We start from the raw sequence: 22,700 nt of genomic DNA, 5'->3' as shown, positions 1-22,700 counted from the left end.
TATCACAGGTTTGGGAGTGGCTATAGGGCCTGTCACAGGGGTCAGTTTAACTTTGGGCGCACCTCAGGAGCTGGAGTGCCTGCAGGGCCTGTTGCAGGGTTTGGAGTGGCTTTGGACAGGCTATATGCCTGTCCTGGAGGAGAAGGGGGAGGTGCAGGAGAAAGGGAGAGGGAAGAAGTGGTGAAAAGCATCCCCCACTGTCCATCCCAGTTCCTCCCACCCTGCATAGGTTTACTCCCCAAGGAAAAAAGGCAAAGAGTTTAAAAGAGTGTAATTCTAAATAATTTCTAAGAGATGAAGAGATGGTTCCTGAGGTATGGAGGCAGCAATTATTTTATCCTGTCATAAGTCAGCGTTATCCAATACAGCAAAACGGTAACCTTAGACCAGCCCCCAGAACTGATAAAGATCATGCTGTGGATGACCATTAGTAATGTGCTGTACAACACAATTCTGAAAACAAGCACCACAGACCCCAGATCAAAAAATATCAATGCTGTGATCAGCAACTGTTAAACTGATCTAATGCTTATAACAATTTACTTTTAAAACACTGTGGTCAGATCTGTCATCTCAACCTTTGTGTACCATGCTAGGCACCAAAGAGCCTTGCTGTGGTTTGACCCAGCAGGCAGCTCAGAACTGTACAGATATTCATCCAATGGGCTGCAGGAGAGAAGAGGGAGAAAAAAAAAAGTAAAAGTTTATGAGTTGATATAAAAGCAGATTAATAGGACACAAAGGAAATAATAATAACAACAACAATAATTTTTTATTATTATATATTATTATTATTATTATTATTATTTATTATCGACACAGATATAATTATTATTATGGCCTGGTACATCAGACCCACAAAATGTATCAGGCTCTACTAGACACCAGTGCACAGTGTACCCTAATGCCATCAAGCTAGAAAGAGGTAGAACCCACCTGTATTTCTGGAGTGACAGGGGGATCCCAACAGTTAACTGTACTGGAGGCTGAAGTGAGTCTAACAGGGAAGGAATGGCAAAAGCATCCCATTGGAACTCGCTCGGAGGCTATGTGCATCCTTGGCATAGACTGCATCAGGAGACAGAATTCAGAGTTCCAAGAGGGCACCACCACTGGGACTTTGGCAGAGCTGCCTTGGAGACAAAGGACATGAAACAGTTGTCTACCTTGCTTGGCCTTCCACAGAACCCTTCTGTTGTGGGTTTGCTGAGGGCTGAAAAACAGCAGGTGCCAATGGCTACCATGGTGGAGGACCTGAGGCAGCGTCGCGCTAACCGAGACTCCCTGATTGCCATCCATGAGCTGGGTCATCGACTGGAGAGCCAAGGGGTAGATGTAGAGCTTGGGAGCGTGCTTTAGGGATGGACTTGTCAGCACTAAGGTAAAGTTGCCTGACCTGGGTGACACGTCCCAGAGTAGTGTCAGACACAATACAATTCTTTTTGCCTTCTGCATCTATAGCACAGGAAGTAGGACTTTGCCCTACTTTATTGACTGGGCAGCTCTTTTCACATTACTCAGTTTAGGTTTGTGTGGCTGGAGGGGGACAATTTCCCAAAAGAGGCCAAGCTCATGGGTACAGTTACAGCCACAGGAAGATTTTTTTTTTTCACTTCTTACCTTGAGTTTTCCACAGAGGACCCAAGAGACACTCTGGATGTCCAGTTGTCTACTAAGATTCATTTAGAATTTCTCAGGATCCAACTGTCAGTTCAAATTTTATTTTATTTTATTTTATTTTATTTTATTTTATTTTATTTTATTTTATTTTATTTTATTTTATTTTATTTTATTTTATATTTTATTTTTTATTTGTTCCCTTATTATCTTAAAAATGTTTCCATATGATGAAATGTGCTACAGTTACAGGGACAAAGACCACTGCTGGCAGTGGAGGTGTCAGACCTCCAAACTCTGTTTTTCTTCCCAATGAAGGTCTCCAAAGAAGTCCCCCTGGATCAATAGCAATAGGAGAATGATGCTCAAAACTGAAATGCAGCAAAATTCAGCCTTTTAAACAAAAAAATATTTGTATTAGCTGTTTTTTTTTTTGAAATCTTCTTCCTTAACTACTTCATGCAAGCTCTGCCATTAGCTGTACAAGTCTTGAAGTCATGAAGAAAACTATGGAAGAGATGTCAGGAGTTTCTGCATTGTAATGAGTACCATGGTGTATTTTGGTCTGATGCTATGACGCTCAGGTACTGAGAGGAGAATAATGCAACTGCTAGAGAAAGTGAAGTCAGGAGGAAAAGTTAAAGTGACTTGGAGTATTAATGGGCCCCACTGAGAGCTGTTACTAATGAAGCCTCTCCAGGGCCTTGTTAGGGCAGATAATTGGAGGCCATGGTTACAGACAGGCAAAAACACTGTGCTGAAAAAGGTCTTGTATTCTTCTGACGAAGCAGAAGAGCCAAGGCCTCATCCCTGGAAGTGGGAGGGGAGATCCTGCACCCCCACCTCTGTGTCAGGGCTCTTCCTGGGGTCTGTGGGCTGTGGTGGGTAGTGTGATGCCATGAGAAGAACACTGGTATGACACCTCTGAGGTGCTGTACAACATTGAAATGAATCAATGAGGCCCCATCACAATGAGTATAACATATCTCCTCCTAAGCTGTAGCCAAAGGGGCAGCTATGGCTGTTGTCTCTGTTACTCAGGCCTATGAGGACACAGCTTCTCATTAAAGCACCAGGGCCTCATTGCCTCCTTGCCGCCACCCATGAACCAGGCAGGGCTCATACCATTCTCCTCACTTGGCCATGCACATCCTCATCTCCTACTGCCCAACAACGAGCCCTGAGCAAGGTGTCAAGGGAAAGGATCTCCCTTCCTATGGGCCAAGGTTCAAGGCCTGGCCCTTGTGCTTGGTGACACACATCCAGTTTTCCTACACATCAGTGTCATCTTCACATTGCCTTTGTCTCCTTGTCCTCACTGCCTCCAGGGTTCTGCTCTAACGAGCTCCAAGGGAGGCTGTGTCAGTGCTGGCCTTCAGGGGGACACTGCAGGAAACTTGCCTCTGACTTGGACTTCTGGAGAGATGTCTTCAATTGTCTCTGAGTGCCTGAGGTTCACAGGCTCATCAGCAAAGCCCCCAGAGGGGTGATTGCAGTGCCTTGGGCTGGTGCTGTGCTGCTGAGCTGGGCCAGGCTCATGGGACAGAGAGAGCTCGTGGCAAGAGGGCTCTGGTGCAGAAAGACAGCTGTGCCCAGGAGCAGCTCCTCTGCACAGCGCAGCAGGGCTGGGGGCTCTGACCGCAGATGACACGGGGAGAGAAGAGGAGAGAGGGCTTGGAGGCAGTTGGCAGTGGGAGGATGCTGAGAGCTGCCTGCAGGAGAAACCTGCACAGCCCTTGTCAAGGTAAGGGTCTGGCTGCAGGGCCATGCAGCTGCAGGTCCTGGAAGGGTCTCCTGCTGGGTCTTGTTTCTGGGAGGGCAGTGGGCAATGCAGTAGGCTTTGAGAGTCCTGCTGGGTTGCAGTGTGAGGTGAGGAAGTCTGGCAGAAACCTCATGTATTGCCATAGGCCAGGTCTCCCTGGTCTGCCCAGAACACCCTGCTCGAGCAGGCCATGTCAGGCTCTCTGTCAGATGCTTCATAGTTCTTGCAGCCATGGAAAAGAAGACAAGCTCCCAAGCTCCATCCGGCTTTCTGTGGCGTTCCTCCCTCAGAAGCCTTCTCCAGTGTCTTCTCCAGTTTTTCAGGGAAACAGTCTAATGGGATGGTCCTGCAACTCATATAGGGGTGACACAGGGCAGCTAAGAACAGGACTGGTGGGCAGAGCTGCTCTGCTTGATCTTCACCAAGGGACACTCCCACAGGGTATCAAGAGGAATGCAAAGGAAATTTGAGGACATTCAGCAACCCAATACCTATCCTAAGCTTTGCCGGGCCTACTGGGATAGAATAAAGCAAACAAAATACCTACAGCTGAGCTCTGCACTCAGATGAGTTGTTTGCAACAACTAACAAGTAGAAGGCACTTGAGGTGCCCTCATGTTCCTGTTTCCCTCCTGCTGCATGGCAGGAAGGAACACTAGGGAGCCCACAACTACCCATTCTTCCAGTGCCACTCTCAGCTAACACCAGCTACAGCTCAAGCATGACAACTGCAGAAAATGTCTTCACATACTGAGTCTTGGTCTGGGGTGTACTCTAAGGCTTGCAGTAGTTCCTCCCCAAAAAAATCTTTTCTAAAACTTTCTACCATTTTCTCTCAAATAGGCAGCCGTGTTCAATGTCAGAAAATGCCCAACAGCAGCTCTGTGAGCGAGTTCCTCCTGCTGGCATTCGCAGACACACGCGAGCTGCAGCTCCTGCACTTCGCGCTCTTCCTGGGCATCTACCTGGCTGCCCTCCTGGGTAACGGCCTCATCATCACCACCGTAGCCTGTGACCACAACCTCCACACCCCCATGTACTTCTTCCTCCTCAACCTTGCCCTCCTCGACCTGGGCTGCATCTCCACCACTCTGCCCAAAGCCATGGACAATGCCCTCTGGGACAACAGGGCCATCTCCTATCAAGGATGTGCTGCTCAAGTTCTCTTTTTTGTCTTCTTCTTTGGTTCAGAGTATTCAATTCTAACTATCATGGCCTACGACCGCTACGTTGCCATCTGCAAGCCCCTGCACTACGGGAGCCTCCTGGGCAGCGGAACTTGTGCCCAGATGGCAGCAGCTGCCTGGGGCAGTGGTTTTCTCAATGCTGTCCTGCACACAGCCACTACATTTTCCCTGCCCCTCTGCCAAGGCAACTCTGTAGACCAATTCTTTTGTCAAATTCCACAAATCGTGAAGCTGTCCTGCTCAGATGCCTACCTCAAGGAAGTTGAGTTACTTGCGTTCAGTTTTTCTTTTGTATTTGGTTGTTTTGTTTTCATTGTGGTGTCCTATATTCAGATCTTCAGGGCAGTGCAGAGGATACCCTCTGAGCAGGGCCGGCACAAAGCCTTTTCCACGTGCCTCCCTCACCTGGCCGTGGTCTCTCTGTTTGTCAGTACAGACATGTTTGCCTACCTGAAGCCCCCCTCCCTCTCTTCCCCATCCCTGGACTTGGTGGTGGCAGTTCTGTACTCAGTGGTGCCTCCAGCAGTGAACCCCCTCATCTACAGCATGAGGAACCAGGATCTCAAGGATGCCTTGAGGAGACTGATGACTAGAGATGTTTCAAAATCAAAAAAATAGCCCCTTTTCTTCTGCATATGACCCAGAATGCATTGCACAGATACACACATAGAGAGATGAACACGAGCGAGCACAAATGCCATCAGCCATTCCTATAAGTCTCATGAAGGCCAGTGGGGCAGACAGTGTCACGAGGTCAATTAACATGCCTTGGGAAGTCACCTTTATCCAGCTCTGAGATGTGCTTGCTTGAAGCAAGGTCCCTGTGACCATTCCTCATGCCTTGGGGCACCTCAGAGGAGGGCAGAGCAGGGCAAAGCACTTCAGGGCTGAGGTGCCTCCCAGCCTCTGGCAGTGGCTGCAGGAGCCAGAGGGACACTGCAGGCACTGCAGTGCACTGTGCGTGGTGTGCAAGGCAGAGACCATGTCTCTCAACAGCCCTGTGTGTATGAGGAGAGTGGGAGGCCAGCTCAGATGTGGACACCTCACAGAGCGCTGCTGTTGCCCTGTGTGACTGCAGAACCAACCCCCAGTGTCTCTGTGAGATTTCTGTAACCCCCCTCTCACAGGCTCATTGCAGATGCCCCTCTCACACTGTGTCACTGCCCACTCATCGACTCAAGCAGAAGGGACAGGACAACCAATATGCTGTGTCACACTACCCTGCCTTTCTGGACCAGGCCATCAAGCGTTTGGATCAGAGAGATTTCTGGGGACTTGGAAAAAGCAGACAGCAAACTTGTCGTCAGGAAGGACAAGAAAAAGGACTGGGAGATTTGCAGTTGTCACCTCTGCCCATGGGAGTGTGATGGGGAAAGTCCTGTCTCAGGCGAAGCAGTAGGGGAGGGGAGAGAAGGGAATGTGGTGAACCTGGATTTGGCAAGGCCTTTGCCATAGTCTCCTGGAGTCTCCCTTTAGCCACGTTGTTGATATTCACACTGAAGAAGGGGATGAAGTTGGGGGGGGAGAAGTTGGCTGGACATTAGTAATACCAAGTCCTCTTGCCAGCCAGTTACCAGCAGCACCCTTCAGTCATGGGCACTTGGGCCAACACTGTTGACCCTTTTTGGTCTCCCTTTATGTTGGCATGGAGCACTTTTCCAAGTCTTGATCTCTTCAACATGAGTTATTCTTTAATTCAGTGGCTTCTTCCCTTGGAGTTCTGCTTGAAGAACGGGAGGTGGAGGAAGAAGAAAAAAAAAAAAAAGTTGGGAAATATATTTTGGTAAATGTTTGCATAAGACTATTCCCAGAAAAAGCATACTTTGGTAGATAATCCTTGTCCACAGTGCTGTCAATTGTAAATAAATAAATAAATAAAATAATAATAATAATAATAAAAAACCTATGAGACTAAATCAAGAGAATTCATAGAAAAAAAGCTGGTGGTGCTGCCATAAAAGACTCTTTCAGCTGTGACTTAGAGTCCTTTTATGCACAGGTTCCCTTTTTTTCCTAGGTCTACTTTCATGGCTGGTTTCCATTCTCTATTCAGAGGTGGCCACTGCCTCCAGGATGCCCTGGGGTAGCCAAGGAATGCAGGTGGGACAAGTGACGTGAGGGAGCACTTTTGGAGCACAAGCTGAGGGGCATGAACTGAGGCTGGGCCGTACAGGGGCTGTACAGGGCTGCTAAGCACAGAATCATAGAACTGCTCATGTTGGAAGGGACCTTAAAGATCCTGTGGTTCCATAATGTTCACAAACACCCAAATCTCAAGCCTGTGCCACACCGGTGCTGGCCTAGGCCTTTTACTTCAGACGCAGGCCTTTTCCTGCAGCATATACCACGTTGGTCATGGCACAAAAATACTGTTTCTACACCAGCGATCTGGAGTCTCCTTCATGTTAGGCCACATTTCAGTGTCCTTCGTGCTGCTTGCAGGGTTTTGTCTCATGGATGAACTGGATCACAGAATCCCAGAATCATCTAGGTTGGAAGAGACCTCCAAGATCACCTAGTCCAACCTCTGACCTACCACTAACAAGTCCTCCACTAAACCGTATCACAAAGGATCACTGAGTATTCTGAAACTCAATATCATGCTTTTATTATTGTCATTGTTATTGTTATTGGTATTACTGTTATTACTGTTATTACTGTTATTATTAATTTGCCTCTGAAGCACAATCACAGAATCAGAGAATCATACAACAGTTGAGTTGGAAAACACCTTGATGATCATCTAGTTCCAACCCCCCTGCCATAGGCAGGGACATCACCCCCTAGATCAGGTTCCTCAGGGCCTCATCTAACGTGGCCTTAAACACCCCAAAAGATGGAACATCCACAGCCTCAGCCACAGCATTCCACTCCCTGGAATGCAAGTCATCAAGCCCCATAGACTTTTACTTCTTGAGCTTCTTCAGGTGGCCTCAAACCTTCTCTTCACTTACAACAGGTGGGAATTTGCACCCCCAAGCCTCTATCTATGGCTTCAGGGAATGAAAGACTTGGGAAGCCTGACTGGCAGGGAAGACTGAAGAAAAGAAGTTGTTGAGTGCCTCAGCCTTCTCCATGTCTGTCATTACCAGTTCACCCTTCTCATCCATCAGAAGGGGGTACACTATCCTTGGCCTTTCTTTTCTGAGCAATGTATCTACAGAATCTCTTCTTGTTATTGTTTTCATCCCTTGCCAAGCTGAGTTCCATCCATGCCTTGGTTTTCCTTATCCCATCCCTGCACATCCAAAACTGAAACATGTGAGAGGGCCTGGGAAAAGTAGACTGGGATCCACAGAAGCCATTTGGGAAACAAAACTTGTAGGTAGGAAGCGTAATTTTATGGAAGAACAGGGCTGATAGGCACATTGTGCAGGATGCTCCTAAAGACCTTTGTGTCTTTTTCTCTCCTGACTACAATGCTACTTCCTTCTCAGAATGGAGGAGCCAACAGAGGTGAGACAGAGACACTTAGATCATAGAATCATAGAATATCCTGAGTTGGAAGGGACCCTTAAGGATCATCAAGTCCAACTCTTGACACCGCACAGGTCTACCCAAAAGTTCAGACCATGTGACTAAGCGCACAGTCCAATCTCTTCTTAAATTCAGTCAGGCTCGGTGCAGTGACCACTTCCCTGGGGAGCCTGTTCCAGTGTGCAACCACTCTCTCTGTGAAGAACTTCCTCCTGATGTCAAGCCTAAACTTCCCCTGCCTCAGCTTAACCCCGTTCCCGCGGGTCCTGTCGCTGATGTTAAGGGAGAAAAGGTCTCCTGCCTCTCGACACCCCCTTACGAGGAAGTTGTAGACTGCGATGAGGTCTCCCCTCAGCCTCCTCTTCTCCAGGCTGAACAGGCCCAGTGCCCTCAGCCGTTCCTCGTACGTCTTCCCCTCCAGGCCTTTCACCATCTTCGTAGCCCTCCTCTGGACACTCTCCAACAGTTTCATGTCCTTTTTATACTGTGGTGCCCAGAACTGCACACAGTACTCGAGGTGAGGCCGCACCAGCGCAGAGTAGAGCGGGACAAAAAGCTGATCCCAATAAGATATAGGGAGGTCAGGAGCAGCCTGAACAAGAGGCATGTGAGATTTTGGGGTGCTAAGAGGAGCATGGCCAGAAGAAATTAATAATTTCATAGAGGTAAGAGCATTCATGCAATGCCGGTATTGCAGTAACACTGACTTAAAACAGTCATATATGGCCCTTACCTTACGTGAGCCAGTAATTTTAACGTTAAATATACCTAAATGTTACTACAACAAACTGAAAGAAATCAATTTTCTCTCTTGATAACTCCAATCTAATCCCTTAACACTTACATTAAAATGCTCTATTTAACCTTAGAAACCTTGGCAGAAAAAAAAAAAAACAAAAAAAAAAAAACAAACACATAGAGCTTGTCCATATCATAACCAAAGACCTGACAGCAAAAGCAGAACACCAAACACTCCCACTAAAACATTGCTTAATCTCTAACCCAGAAACCAAAAAGAGATACCAAGCGGGCTAGAGAAAGCTCAGCTCTGCCTCAGTATGTCATGGCCAAGCAGGAGCAATGTGACTGTGGCAGGGACTGTGAGGCCACTTCTGTCTCTGCACTTGATAGGCCAGCAGCAGGAACGTGTCACGCAAAGGGACTGGGAGGTCACTTCTGTCTGGAGGTGGCAGGTCACTCTTGACATAGACCTGGGAGCTGCACTTTTGGGCTGACATCTGGCAGTGGCCCTGCTAGGCCAGCAGAAGGCACCTGCTTGGCATGCTGACTGGGGGATCCCCTCTGCCTCCAGACCCAGGAGGACCCAGACACAAAGAAGGCCCCCAGATGGGTTGTCCTGTCCCTTCTGCTTGAGTCCATGACTGGGCAGCAGCAGGCACAAGGCTTGGCTGTGTCTAGCCAAGAAGCTGCAAGGCCAGCAACAGGCCCATGGCTCGGAAGCTGCTGCTGAGGTGACTTGTGTCAGCTTGGCTGACAGGCCAGAAATAGCCTGCTGGGTTGGGATGCCTACTTCAGGAGGGGTCTCCACCCTGATGGAGCTTTCTGTGGTAGTAGGAAAGAGCAGGAAAGGAGAAACACCCATGAAGCGTTCCCTGGAATGTTGACACTGGCCATGAGGAGGAAGAAACATCAAGGGGAACAACTGGTCCATCTGCTAGAGTCAGAGGTAAAGAAGGAATTAATTACCTCAGCCTTTATCTTGTCTCTAGATCATTACCAGATTTCGCCCACATCCAATAAAGAATTATGATTCTCATTAATCCTCCTTTATTTAAAGTATTTCTATAAGCAGTGTTTATTGTCTTTGAGAGTCATAGACTGATTGAGCTCCAGGTGGGCTTTGGTCCTTCTAATTTTGACCTGCACAGCCCCATAACATCAGGACACAGCTCCAGAAAAACTGGCAGCATGCATGAGAAGGAAGCGCAGCAAATGTGGGACCTGGCAGCCTTCCATCCCCTACCCTTCTCTGTTCCTGTGCTAGAATTCCATTCAACTGATTACACCTGCGTTATCCAAACTTTCCTGCAGCTCTTGATGCTGCTGTCTTCTCAGAGACAGCACAATCACATGAAGGTTGAACTGTCTGCCTACAGACATGAAGAGCTGACAGAATGGAGCATCAGTGTGGGTGAACCTCGAGAAGCTGCAGGATTTTGCCTACAGATATCTCTTGACATTTAAAAGGAGAAGAACCCAGTACTGCAGCAGAGGAAGAGCAACCCCACACATGGGGGCAGACTGGGACCCTGCTGAGTGAGCAGTGCCCAGAAGGAGGAGGGCCTGGGCAGCATGAGGGATGCCATACGAGCAGTGGTGCCTGCTCACCAGTGTTAGAAATGGCTCAGCCTTCAAAATAGGATTAAATAAAAAAATAGGATTTATTAAAAGAATAGAGGTAAGTAAACAGTGCTGGGTGCAACGGGAGTCTCCGCTCCACCAGGACGCACACCAGTTACATCAAGTAGCTGATTTTTATACTCCTAGACTAATACATACTACTTCTAAAAAAATAGGCTATTATAATTAGCTTCCGGGGTCCAGTCCTTCCTACTGGAGCATGCACATCAGTCTCTGGTGATCCCTCTGGGGGTCTCTAGGGGTCTTTCATGCTGAAGGCTTGTAGTCTTCCTCTCCAAGTTTTTTTCTCATCCTTCCCCTTTGTACTCCTTTGGCACCGTATCAAGTTTATAGAACATCCCCTGCAGGTCTTGTCTCCCAGCCGTCCTTCAGCTTCTTTTTTTTCTCTTCTTAATATCTTGGCCACCTGGCCAGATATCAGAAGCCTGCATGGTATCTCAAAACACTCACTAGTTGTTATCAGTTGTTCTGAAACCCCCAGGCATCAAAGACTTTGTACAAACACAAATAGCTTTCTTATTGACACTTCACGAGTAATTAAAACATTCCTCACCAGCCATTCACAGGGACAGTCACACCTATGGCAGTGTTAAGTTAATCTCGAAAAAGACAAAAAAAAAGGCTGTAACTGTTAGAAACAGAAGTCCGGAATAACAAAAGCAAACAGGTTCATAAGTCTGGGGAGCATTTTCTGAAGACTTGATAAATTGACTAGAATGAGGGGGAGACTGGGACACACTGCATCTGTGGTTCAAGAATTAAATTGACAGTGCAGGGCCCAGAGGCAGACAGGACTGTTCTTTATTGACACGGATTGTTAAAACATTCCTAACACCAGGAACCAGGCCAGTTTCCTACAGAGCTGCCTTATGAGGAGTATGGCCACCAAGAAGGTCTGAGTTATCAGACTCAGCTCAGATCCCCTGAGACACCACACGAACAAGTGCCAAAAACTAGCTTGTAAAGAGGTGCAGGTCTGAGAGTCACTAGGACATCCTCATGTGGAAAGGAGCAATGATGATGGCATGACTAAAAGTCCCAACAGGACCCAGGTCTTTGTGTCCATGGTTATGGCTTTTGTCACTGTCACTGAGGCCTATGAGGAGAAAGCTATTTGTGAAAGCACCAGGGCCTCATTGCCTCCTCGCTCCTAACCGTGAAGCAGGCAGGTATCGTACCATGCTCCTGCACTTGGCCATGCACATCCCATCTCCTACTGCCCCACAAAGAGCCTTGAGCAAGGAGTGGAAGAAAAGGATCTCCCTTCCAGGGGAACTGGAGGTCAAGGCCTGGCCCTTGTACTTGCTGACACACATCCAGTTTTCCTCCACATCAGGGTCACTTTCACATTGCCTTTGTCTCCTTGTCCTCACTGCCTCCAGGGTTCTGCTCTAACGAGCTCCAAGGGAGGCTGTGTCAGTGCTGGCCCCCAGGGGCACACTGCAGGAAACTTGCTTCTGACTTGGACTTCTGGAGAGATGTCTTCAATTGTCTCTGAGTGCCTGAGGTTTGTGGGCTCATCAGCAAAGCCCCCAGAGGGGTGATTGCAGTGCCTTGGGCTGGTGCTGTGCTGCTGAGCTGGGCCGGGCTCGTGGGACAGAGAGAGCTCGTGGCAAGAGGGCCGTAGTGCAGAGAGACAGCTGTGCCCAGGAGCAGCTCCTCTGCACAGCACAGCAGGAAAGAGACACAGAGGCACAGACACAGAGAAAAGAAAAGGAGAGAGGGGCTGAAGGCAGCTGGCAGTGGGAGGATGCTGAGAGCTGCCTGCAGGAGAAACCTGCACAGCCCTTGACAAGGTAAGGGTCTGGCTGCAGGGTCATGCAGCTGCAGGTACTTGAGGGGTCTGCTCTTGTTGGGTCTTGTTTCTGGGAGGGCAGTGGGCAATGCAGTAGGCTTTGAGAGTCCTGCTGGGTTGCAGTGTGAGGTGAGGAAGTCTGAGAGCAAGAGAAAAGCAGAAAGGTTCTCCTGCAACAAGAGAGTTTTGGGCTGGGAATGTTCTAAGACTTACAACAGGTTTGCCTCAGACCATTCTGTTCTAACGTTGCTCTGCCTTCTCCTCTTCAACAGACAACTTTGTCCAGTGAGAGAATGCCCAACATCAGCTCTGTGAGCGAGTTCCTCCTGCTGGCATTCGCAGACACGCATGAGCTGCAGCTCCTGCACTTCGTGCTCTTCCTGGGCATCTACCTGGCTGCCCTCCTGGGCAACGGCCTCATCCTCAGCGCCGTAGCCTGCCACCACCGCCTCCACACCCCCATGTACTTCTTCCTCCTCAACCTCGCCCTCCTCGACCTGGGCTGCATCTCCACCACTCTGCCCAAAGCCATGGCCAATGCCCTCTGGGACACCAGGGCCATCTCCTATCAAGGATGTGCTGTCCAACTCTTTCTCTTTGCTTTCTTGGTTGGAGCAGAGTATTCCCTTCTCACCGTCATGGCCTACGACCGCTACGTTGCCATCTGCAAGCCCCTGCACTATGGGAGCCTCCTGGGCAACAGAGCTTGTGCCCAGATGGCAGCAGCTGCCTGGGGCAGTGGCTTTCTCAATGCTGTCCTGCACACGGCCAACACATTTTCCCTGCCCCTCTGCCATGGCAATGCTGTGGACCAGTTCTTCTGTGAAATCCCCCAGATCCTCAAGCTCTCCTGCTCACATGCCTATTTCAGAGAAGTTTGGGCAGTTCTGTTTAGTCTTTCTTTAGCATTTGTTTGTTTTGTTTTCATTGTGGTGTCCTATGTGCAGATCTTCAGGGCAGTGCTGAGGATGCCCTCTGAGCAGGGCCGGCACAAAGCCTTTTCCACGTGCCTCCCTCACCTGGCCGTGGTCTCCCTGATGGTCGGCACTGCCGTGTTTGCCTACCTGAAGCCCGCTTCCATCTCTTCCCCATCTCTGGACTTGGTGGTGTCACTTTTGTATTCAGTGGTACCTCCAGCACTGAACCCCCGCATCTACAGCATGAGGAACCAGGAGCTCAAGGTTGCAGTGAGGAAACTGTTTCTATATGTGCTTCTTAAACATCAGTGCTGTTAACATTCTTGTGATTTGTATCATGTCATTTTTATACTTACTATTATTATCATATTGTAATAATAATAATAATCCTTTAAACACTACTGTTCTATTTGAGAAACTGACATGAGAGATTTTCATTTCATTTTTCATTTTTATTATTTTCATAACTTTTGATATTGGTTTAATTTATAAAGTAATTATTTACTTTGACTACATCTTCTATTCAACGTATTGAACTAGGCTTCCTCTGTAGGTATAGACAATCAAGAAGACAGCATAAGTTCAGTGCTCTCAGTATCCCTCTCTTCCCATCTCCTCTGGAGCTGGGGGAGCAGCCCCAGCACACAGGAGGGGCTCAGGGCCAAGAGCCCAGCTGCCACATGCAGGAGCAGCCCCGGTGGCCCTCGGGGCTGCCCCTCCCTGCCCGCTGGGCTCTGCCTCTCTGCTGCCTTTGGGTCGGGGCTGCTGCTTCCCTGGAGCCATGGCCATGGCCAGCATCAGGACGTGGCCTTTTCACTGCTGCTCTCTTTTGGCTTCCACATTGTACTTCCTTTTTTCCGGGTAAGTCCTGATATCTCGTGTACCTTGGTGACAGTCCTGTTGTCTCTACAGTGACATCCCTGTGGCTGCAGGCAGCAGCAGGCACTGTGCAGCCCTGGGTCACAGCTGCCTCCCTTGCAGCACCACAGTTACAAATGGGGTTTTATTTGGGACTTCCTGGAGTGAAGAACATACACTTAAAGTGCAAGGACAGTCTGTGAGGGACCAAGGGCCTGACCAAGAGCTTTATGGCAGCTCCTGAGAACAACTGGTCTTGGACTCATCTGCATGGCACTGCCCCCCTGCAGTGGGGCTCATGGCCACTGTAAGCCTGGAGAGAATCTGGAGCTGCCAGGAGATGTCAGGGGAGCTGCAGAGAGAACGTGCAACACTGAGTTCACAGATCACGCACAGACCACACAGAATTTTCTAGGTTGGGAGAGACATCAAGATCATCAAGTCCAACCTCTGACCTAACTCTAACAGTCCCCACTAAACCAGATCCCTAAGCTCTACATCTAAACGTCTTTTAAAGACCTCCAGGGATGGTGACTCCACCACTTCCCTGGGCAGCCTGTTCCAATATCTAACAACCCTTTCAGTAAAGAAGTTCTTCCAAACATCTAACCTAAAACTCCCCTGGCACAACTTCAGCCCATTCCCCCTCGTCCTGTCAGCAGACATGTGGGAGAACAGGCCAACCCCCACCTCACTACAGCCTCCTTTAAGTTATCTGTAAAGAGCAATAAGGTCGCCCCTGAGCTTCCTCTTCTCCAGGCTGAACAAGCCCAGCTCCCTCAGCCGCTCCTCGTAGGACTTGTTCTCCAGGCCCCTCACCAGCTTTGTTGCCCTTCTCTGGACCCGCTCAAGCACCTCGATGTCCTTCTTGTAACGAGGGGCCCAAAACTGAACACAGTACTCGAGGTGCGGCCTCACCAGAGCCGAGTACAGGGGGACGATCACCTCCCTAGCCCTGCTAGTCACACTGTTTCTGATCCAAGCCAGGATGCCGTTGGCCTTCTTGGCCACCTGAGCACACTGCTGGCTCATATTCAACACACCACCATCACTCCCAGGTCCTTCTCTGCCTGGCAGCTCTCCAACCACTCATCTCCCAGCCTGTAGCTCTGCTTGGGGTTATTGCGCCCCAGGTGCAGGACCCGGCACTTGGCCTTGTTAAACTTCATGCAGTTGACCTCAGCCCATCGGTGCAGCCTATCCAGATCCTCCTGCAGAGCCTTCCTACTCTCAAGCAGATCGACACACGCGCATAGCTTGGTGTCATCTGTAAACTTACTGAGGGTGCACTGAATGCCCTCGTCCAGATAATTGATGAAGATGTTAAAGAGGACCGGCCCCAGCACTGAGCCCTGGGGGACGCCACTAGTGACTGGCCTCCAACTGGACTTTACTCCATTTACCACGACTCTTTGGGCCCGGCTATCCAGCCAGTTTCTAACCCAACGAAGCATGAGCCAGTCCAAGTCAAGAGCAGCCAGTTTCTTGAGGAGAATGCTGTGGGAGACGGTGTCATTTCTTCTGCTTTGTCCTCCTGCTTCCAAGATGGCCCAACTTTGGAGAAACCTGTCTCATCTTCTTCTTCCTCTTTTATTTTCTGGGTAGAGATTTCCTTCCATTCTAAAGAAAAACTGAGTTTCAGACTCATTTTTTCCTCTTGCATGTAGAGTCAACAGATGCTGGCTTAGGTTCATTCTCTAGCCCAGTGACGTGTCCTATTGCAGGGGCTAGAGTGGCTGCAGGGCCCATCACAGGAGTTGTTCTGGCTGTGAAGCCTTTCATAGGAATTGGAGTGGCTGCAGGGCTTATTGCAGGTTTGGGAGTTGCTATAGGGCCTATTATAAGGATGTGTTTAACCTTAAGCCCATTGCAGGAGCTGGAGTGCCTGTAGGGCCTGTTGCAGGGTTTGGAGTGGCTTTGGACAGGCTCTAGGCCTGTCAAAGGGGCTGGAGTGTGCCTGCAGGAAAAGTCATGGGTGTTGGAGAGGCGTGGACTGTAGCTTCATAAGCATACCTTAACCACCAGCATATTGCAGTGTTTTGTGTCTCTTTGGAATTGCCGGGGTGATGACACGCTTAAGCATTTCACAGTTTTGTTTAAGATTGCACTTGCTCAGAGGTGAAATTCCAAAGCACTGGACGTGTCCACTGCTGTAGGTGCCTGCCCAGATCTTCGAACTCTCCCTGCCACTCCTAGCTTTCCTGCCTCTGTACAGATCTCCGGATGGCACGTTTAAGTAATTGTTTAAACTTAAACAAAACCTGAATGGCATTCAGGAGAACTAAAAGTAGGAACATGCTGGGTTGACCATCCCAAGGATATTCAAAGCTTTGAAGAGCTATTGTAATTAGCCTGGAGGAGAAGCATGAGGTGGAGGAGAAAGGGAGAGTGAAGAAGTGGGAAAAAGCATCCTCCACCACCCTGCATAGATTTAATCCCTGAGGAGAAAAGGCAAAGCCTGTAATTCTTAATAGTTTCCAAGAGATTTAGAGATGGTTCCTGAGGTATTGAGGGGGCAATAATTTGATCCTATCAGAAGTGAGTGTTATCCACTACAGCAAGGCAGTAACCTTAAACCAGCCCCCAGAACTGATAAACAGCATGGCATGGAAGCTACTAATGTGCTATACAACACAGTTCTGAAAAGAAGCACAACAGACCCCAGATCAAAAAGATCAATATTGTGATCAGCAACTGTTAAACTCATCTAATGCTTATAACAATTTATTTTTAAAACGCTGTGGTCAGATCTGGCATCTCAACCTCTGTGCTCCACGCTAGGCACCAAGAAGACTTGCTGTGGTTTGACCCTGCAGGCAACTCAGCACTACAAATCTATTCATCCAATGGGATGGAGAGAACTCAGAGGAAAAAAAAAAAAAAGTTCATGCATTGAGATAAAGGCAATTTAATAGAACGCAAAAGGAATTATTATTATTACTATTATTATTGACACCAATCGACTAAGGTCATGACATTTTTGTGTTCATATCAAAAGACAGGAAAGGTGGTGGTGATTAATCAGAAATTGACAGAGCTGAGCATGACATAGATTGTATGAAATACGTGCTGGATATTGTCTTAGTTTTGTCTGAGATAGAGTTATTTTTTCTTCCTAGTAGCTGGTATGGAGCTGTGTTTCAAATTTACAGAATCACAGAATAGTTCAGGTAGGAAAAGACCTTATAGATCACATAATTCCAACTCACCTCCCATAAGCAGGGGCACCTTCCACTAGACCAGGTTGCTGAAAGCCCATCCAACCTGGCCTTGAATGCATCACGGGATGGGGCACAGATCTAATAGATCCATATCCTTCTTACACAGGGAGCCCCAGAGCTGAATGCAGTCCTTGAGGTGTGGCCTCACCAGGGCCAAGTACAGAAGGACTATCACTTCCCTACATCTGTTGACCACAGTATCCTTGGTACAAGGCAGGCCTTCTTGGCCAACTTAGCACACTGATGGCTCATATTAGGCCGACTATCCACCAATATCCCCAGGTCCTTTTCCCCTGGGCAGCTGTCCAGCCACCCTTCCCACAGCATTGCATGGAGTTGTTGTGCCCCAAGTGCAGGACCCAGCACTTGGCCTTGTTGAACTTCATGCAGTTGGCCTCAGCCCATGGGTGCAGCAATCAACAAGACAGAAGTCACCTCATGAGCATTTTTAAAGAAATGGGCTGGCTGCTGCTCTTGCAGCTTCTTGGCAAGACACAGCCAAGCTATGAGCCTCCTGCTCTCCAGTCATGGACTCAAGCTGAAGGGACAAGATGACCCATATGGGGGCCTTCTTTCTGTCTGGGTTCTCCTGGGTCTGGAGGCAGAAGGGATCCCCCAGTCAGCATGCCAAGCAGGTGCTCTCTGCTGGCCTAGCAGGGCCACTGCCAGATGTCAGCCCAGAAGTTCAGATCCCAGGTCTATGTCAAGGGTGACCTGCCACCTACAGACAGAAGTGACCTCGCAGTCCCTTTCTGTGACATGTTCCTGCTGCTGCCCTATCCACTGCAGAGACAGAAGTGACCTCACAGTCCCTGCCACAGACACATTCCTGCTGCTGCGGCAGGAGATCCTGAGGTAGAGCTGACTTCTCTAGTCCCTTAGAGACAAGGGTTCACTTTTCTGGGTTAGAAATTTAGCAGATGGGCTGTTCTGTTTAGGGTGTCAGGTCTGTGGTTAGGTTATGGGCAAACTTTGTGGAACAGTTTTTTGTTTTACATCTGACTAGAAGTCTAGGTTTAATGGAGCATGTTAATGCTAGTATTGAAGGCAGGGATTAGGGTGAGCCCAAGAGTAAAGGCAAGGGCAAAGGACTATGGGCTGAGTTTTGCTTCATGGAATACTTTGAGTTCAAGCATTAGAATAGGGGATTCTTGTCAGGGTGTTGGAGTGGCATTTAGGTTTAGGGATTACTCTTTAAAACTCTTCAAACGTGGGTTTTCTTTAAAACTGGTTACTCTTTAAAATTGGCTAACGGCCTTACATCAATGTTTTAATTCTGTGTTAAAGCAGCATCAACATTACCTGAAGCCTCTTACCTCTACGAAATTGTTGTAGAGGTTCACTCACCCTTCTCCCTCCCTCTCTAGGGATGTCCAGATCAGCCCCTGGCTTTGTGTTTCATGGATTACTGAGGGCAGATGGAGAGACATCAGTCAAGGCAGGGAGGTGCTCAGAGCAAGGTGAGAGCAAGGTGGGGAAGCAAGGTGGGTATCTAAGTCCTGCAGGGAAACAGGTGCAGACCTGACAGCATAGGACAGCGTGTGGTGGTTATGGTCAAGGATCTTTTGCAAGATGAAAGCCTTGACAGAGCCAACAGCTTTGTCTGCTGGGCTCTGGCTCTTGTCTCCGTCAGTGATGCCTATGAGGAGACACCTCATCCTTACAGCAGTAGGGCCTCAATGCCTCCTCATCCCCCTCCAGGAGCCTGGGAGATGTCCTCCTGTAGCCTTGTACTTGGCACTGCCCTTACCCACTGTGTATTGACCCAGGAAGAGCCCTAAACCCCACTGGAGGGACAGCATCTCCCTTCCCAGAGGCTGGGGTCAGGGCCCGACTGTTGGACTTCATGGGACACATCATGGTTTCCTCAGCATCAGGGCCACCTTTCCTGGGCCTTGGTCTCCCCGTCATCACTGCCTGCCCTTTTCTGCTCTAACAAGTCCATGGGGAGGCCTTGACAGTAATGTCCCTCAGTGGGACCGTTAGCACTGTGAGAGGCTTTGGAGTTTGCATCAGATTTGGACTACTTGAGAAGCTGCTTCAGCCACCCAGATCAAGCTCCTCTGCCAGGCACAGCATTGCTGGGGGCACTGCGTGCAGCTGGCATGGGGAGAGGAGAGAAGGGGGAGAGAAGTTCAGGGCAGCCTGGGATAGAAAGGCAGGGGAGAACTGGCAGAGGGAGAAATCTTCCCAGGCACCTCCCCATGGTAAGTCTCTGGCTGCAGGGCAATGCCACTGCACACCCTGCCACGCTCTCATGGAGCTGGCCCAGCCCTCAGCTGATGGGAGCTGTCAGGAGGACGCTCGGTGTTGGAGTTGAAGGGCATGCAGGGCTCGTGTGCTGCAGGGTCAGCGTGCAGGGCCCAAGGGCTCCCTTCTCTTGGGGCCGGCTGCAGGCTGTGCAGCCGGGGATGCAGGCAGGGGTGTCCAGGGTTGTGGTGCAGAGCAGGGTCCCTGCTGTGCCCCAGGGGCTGTGTGCCGTGGCAGGGCCTCTGCTACCTACCTACCTTTGTTGTTTCTTAAGGAGGTATTTGACATTCTCCATTCCTGTAGACAGGGAGATGACCTTGCCCAGTGGACTTCTCAGATCACTTAGGGTTCCCTTTTACCTGTTGCTGCAGACTAGGACTGACTGCTGCAGAGCCCACAGCACAGACCCCTGCTTCTTGTGGCACCCTCAGAGCACCAAGCAGAGGTAAGCCAAGCAGCTGCAGAAAGCTCTTCCTGTGAAAGGAATGGGAAAGAATGTGTTCTGTGTGACTGTTCTATGAGACGTACAAAGTATTTTGTCAGAGAATTCCTTAAATTTTACAATGTCACTTCTTCTTTTGGACAGACTACCTTGCAATAAATGTGTAACAGAAGCTCCATCACTGAGTTCCTCCTACTGGCATTCACAGACACACGGGAGCTGCAGCTCCTACACTTTGGGCTCTTCCTGGGCATCTACCTGGCTGCCCTCCTGGGCAACGGCCTCATCCTCACTGCCATAGCCTGCGACCACCGCCTCCACACCCCCATGTATTTCTTCCTCCTCAACCTTGCCCTCAATGACTTGGGCTGCATCTCCACTACTCTGCCAAAAGCCATGACCAATTTGCTCTGGGACACCAAGGCCATTCCCTATTCAGGATGTGTTGCACAGCTCTTTCTTATAATCTTTTTGAATTTAGCAGAACTTTCTCTTCTCACTGTCATGGCCTATGACCGCTACGTTGCCATATGCCAGCCCCTGCACTACGGGAGCCTCCTGGGGTGTAGAGCTTGTGCCCAGATGGCAGCAGCTGCCTGGGGCAGTGGCTTTTTCCAAGCTGTGCTGCACATTGCCAATATATTTTCACTGCCTCTCTGCTGTGGCAATTCCCTCAGCCAGTTCTTCTGTGAAATCCCCCAGATCCTCAAGCTCTCTTGCTCAGACTCGTACATAAGGGAAGTTCAACTGACTACTGTTACTGCTTTTCTATTGTTGGGGTGTTTTGTTTTCATTGCTCTGTCCTATGTGCAGATCTTCAGGGCTGTGCTGAGGATCCCCTCACAGCAGGGACGGCAAAAAGCATTTTCCACATGCCTCCCTCACCTGGCTGTGGTCTCCCTCTTTCTCAGCACAGTTATCTTTGCCCACCTGAAGCCCCCATCTATTTCCTCCCCTTCCCTGGATGTTGTTCTGGCATTTCTGTACTTGGTGGTGCCTCCAGTAGTGAACCGCTTCATCTACAGCATGAGGAACAAGGAGATCAAGGTTGCCATGTGGAAAGTGATGACTGGGTGGTTTTCTTGAGCAGTATATTACCTGCCTTCTTCTGTAAATCACTTGTAATGTTATTCATGATAGGCAAAGCCAGTGGGTATTATGTTCTTGTGTTGTTATTGGTGTTCTGTTTTTTTTTTTCCTCCATTTTATTTTATCAAATATTTTCCAAAAGAAATATAATTTTTCATTTTGCTGAGTATTTAAATGAATTAAAGTGCCTTTTTTGTCTTATATCCTTCCTCTGAGACGTTTCCTGTGGCTGCAGAGTCAGTGCCTGTGTGCAGAGGTGGAGGGGAAAAGAGTCATGGCCCAGCATTCAAACCCGAGAGCACCAGTGCTTGGTCCATGCAGAGCTGCTCTCCTGCCACTGACACCCTCTCCTGCTGAGCCCTGCTGGCGGAGTAAGGCCTGGCTGCTTCTGTAGCTTGGTGCCAGTGCTGCTGTGAGGCTGTGCTGGGACTGCAGGCATAGACAGGCAGTGGGCACATGAGTGACACAGCTGGCCTCCAGAACAGCATTTCCCTCCTAAAAGGGCCATGCCTGAAGGCTCACGTCATCTTTCGGAGTTGCTGTCACATCAGAACGTTCTCAAAGAGAGTCCCAAAGGCTCCCTGACACATAGGATGTGCTGGGAGAAGAGCAGGGCCTGTCCAGGTGCAGGAGAGACACAGGAACAGAAACCCTTTGCAGCTGCTGCTACCTGCAGGCACATCGTACGCACATGGAGGGAGGAACAAGAGCAAGCACAAAGGCCATCAGCTATCCCTAGGGGTGTCATGAAGGCCAGTGGGGCAGAGTGTCTTCAGGTCCCTTTATCCCGAGTATAACAACCATGGGGCATCTGCCTGAATAGCAGAGAATAGTCCAGGGGGAAGGCACCTTCAGAGACCGTCTAGTCCAAAGTGCGAGACTTGAATGCAGCTCTGCAATGTGTTTCCTTGAACCCTCAAGGTCTCTGTGCCCATTCCTCATGCTGTGGGGCATCTCAGAGGAGGACAGAGCAAGGCGATACACCCACCACAGGGCTGAGGTGCCTACCAGCCACTGGCAGTGGCTGCAGGAGCCAGAGGGACCCTGCAAGTGCTGCAGTGCACTGTGTGTGTGCAAGGCAGGGACTCGTGTCTCTGTGCAGCCCAGTGTGGATGAGCAGTGCACGAGGCCAGCTCAGATATGGGCTCCTCACAGAGCCTTGACCATTTCTCTGTGTAGAATTCCAGTAATTACCCCCAGTGTTCCCATGAAATTTTTGTCTCCCTCCTTGCACAGGTTCATTGCAAATGCTTCTCTCACGCTACTCTGCCTTTTGGACTGGTGGTGACAGCAAACTGGTGGCTGTTGGTGACAGCCAACATGGCTTCACACAGGGCAGATTGTGCCTGACAAACTTGGTGGCCTTCTACGATGGGCTTACAGCATTGGTGGAGAGGGGAAGAGCACCTCACATCGTGAACTTTGACTTGTGCAAATCATTTGACACTGTCCCACACGATAGCCTTGTCTCTCGATTGGAGACACATGGATGTGATGGATGGATCACCTGGTGGGTAGGGAATTGTCTGGATGGTCACCCTCAAGGAGCTGGAGTCTACAGCTCAATGTCCAAGTGGAGGTCAGTAAAGAGTGGTGTTCCTCAGGGGTCAGTATTGGGGCCAGCACTGTTTAACACTTTGTCAGTGACATGGACAGTGTGACTGAGTGCAGTCTCAGTGAGTGTGCTGATGACACCAAGCTGG

At 49.4% G+C, this 22,700-nt stretch overlaps 2 protein-coding genes across 2 annotated transcripts; both read left to right on the top strand.

The window, feature by feature from the left end:
* The first annotated feature begins 4,245 nt into the window (after nucleotides 1-4,245).
* On the top strand, nucleotides 4,246-5,184 carry LOC119718042 (olfactory receptor 14C36-like). Its single transcript, XM_038185127.2, has one exon. It carries the CDS (start codon nucleotides 4,246-4,248, stop codon nucleotides 5,182-5,184), a length of 939 nt encoding a protein of 312 aa, XP_038041055.2.
* A 7,329-nt stretch (nucleotides 5,185-12,513) lies between these two features.
* Nucleotides 12,514-13,455, top strand: LOC119716239 (olfactory receptor 14A16-like). Its single transcript, XM_038175755.2, has one exon. It carries the CDS (start codon nucleotides 12,514-12,516, stop codon nucleotides 13,453-13,455), a length of 942 nt encoding a protein of 313 aa, XP_038031683.2.
* Nucleotides 13,456-22,700: the final 9,245 nt, after the last annotated feature.

Source organism: Anas platyrhynchos, chromosome 31 (assembly GCF_047663525.1).
Source record: "Anas platyrhynchos isolate ZD024472 breed Pekin duck chromosome 31, IASCAAS_PekinDuck_T2T, whole genome shotgun sequence".
Lineage (NCBI taxonomy): Eukaryota > Metazoa > Chordata > Aves > Anseriformes > Anatidae > Anas > Anas platyrhynchos.
This window is presented reverse-complemented; position numbering and strand designations above follow the sequence as displayed.

Bases quoted from the DNA above. Each gene is read 5' to 3' on its own strand.
- LOC119718042 (XM_038185127.2), top strand. From the start codon at position 4,246: ATGCCCAACAGCAGCTCTGTGAGCGAGTTCCTCCTGCTGGCATTCGCA.
- LOC119716239 (XM_038175755.2), top strand. From the start codon at position 12,514: ATGCCCAACATCAGCTCTGTGAGCGAGTTCCTCCTGCTGGCATTCGCA.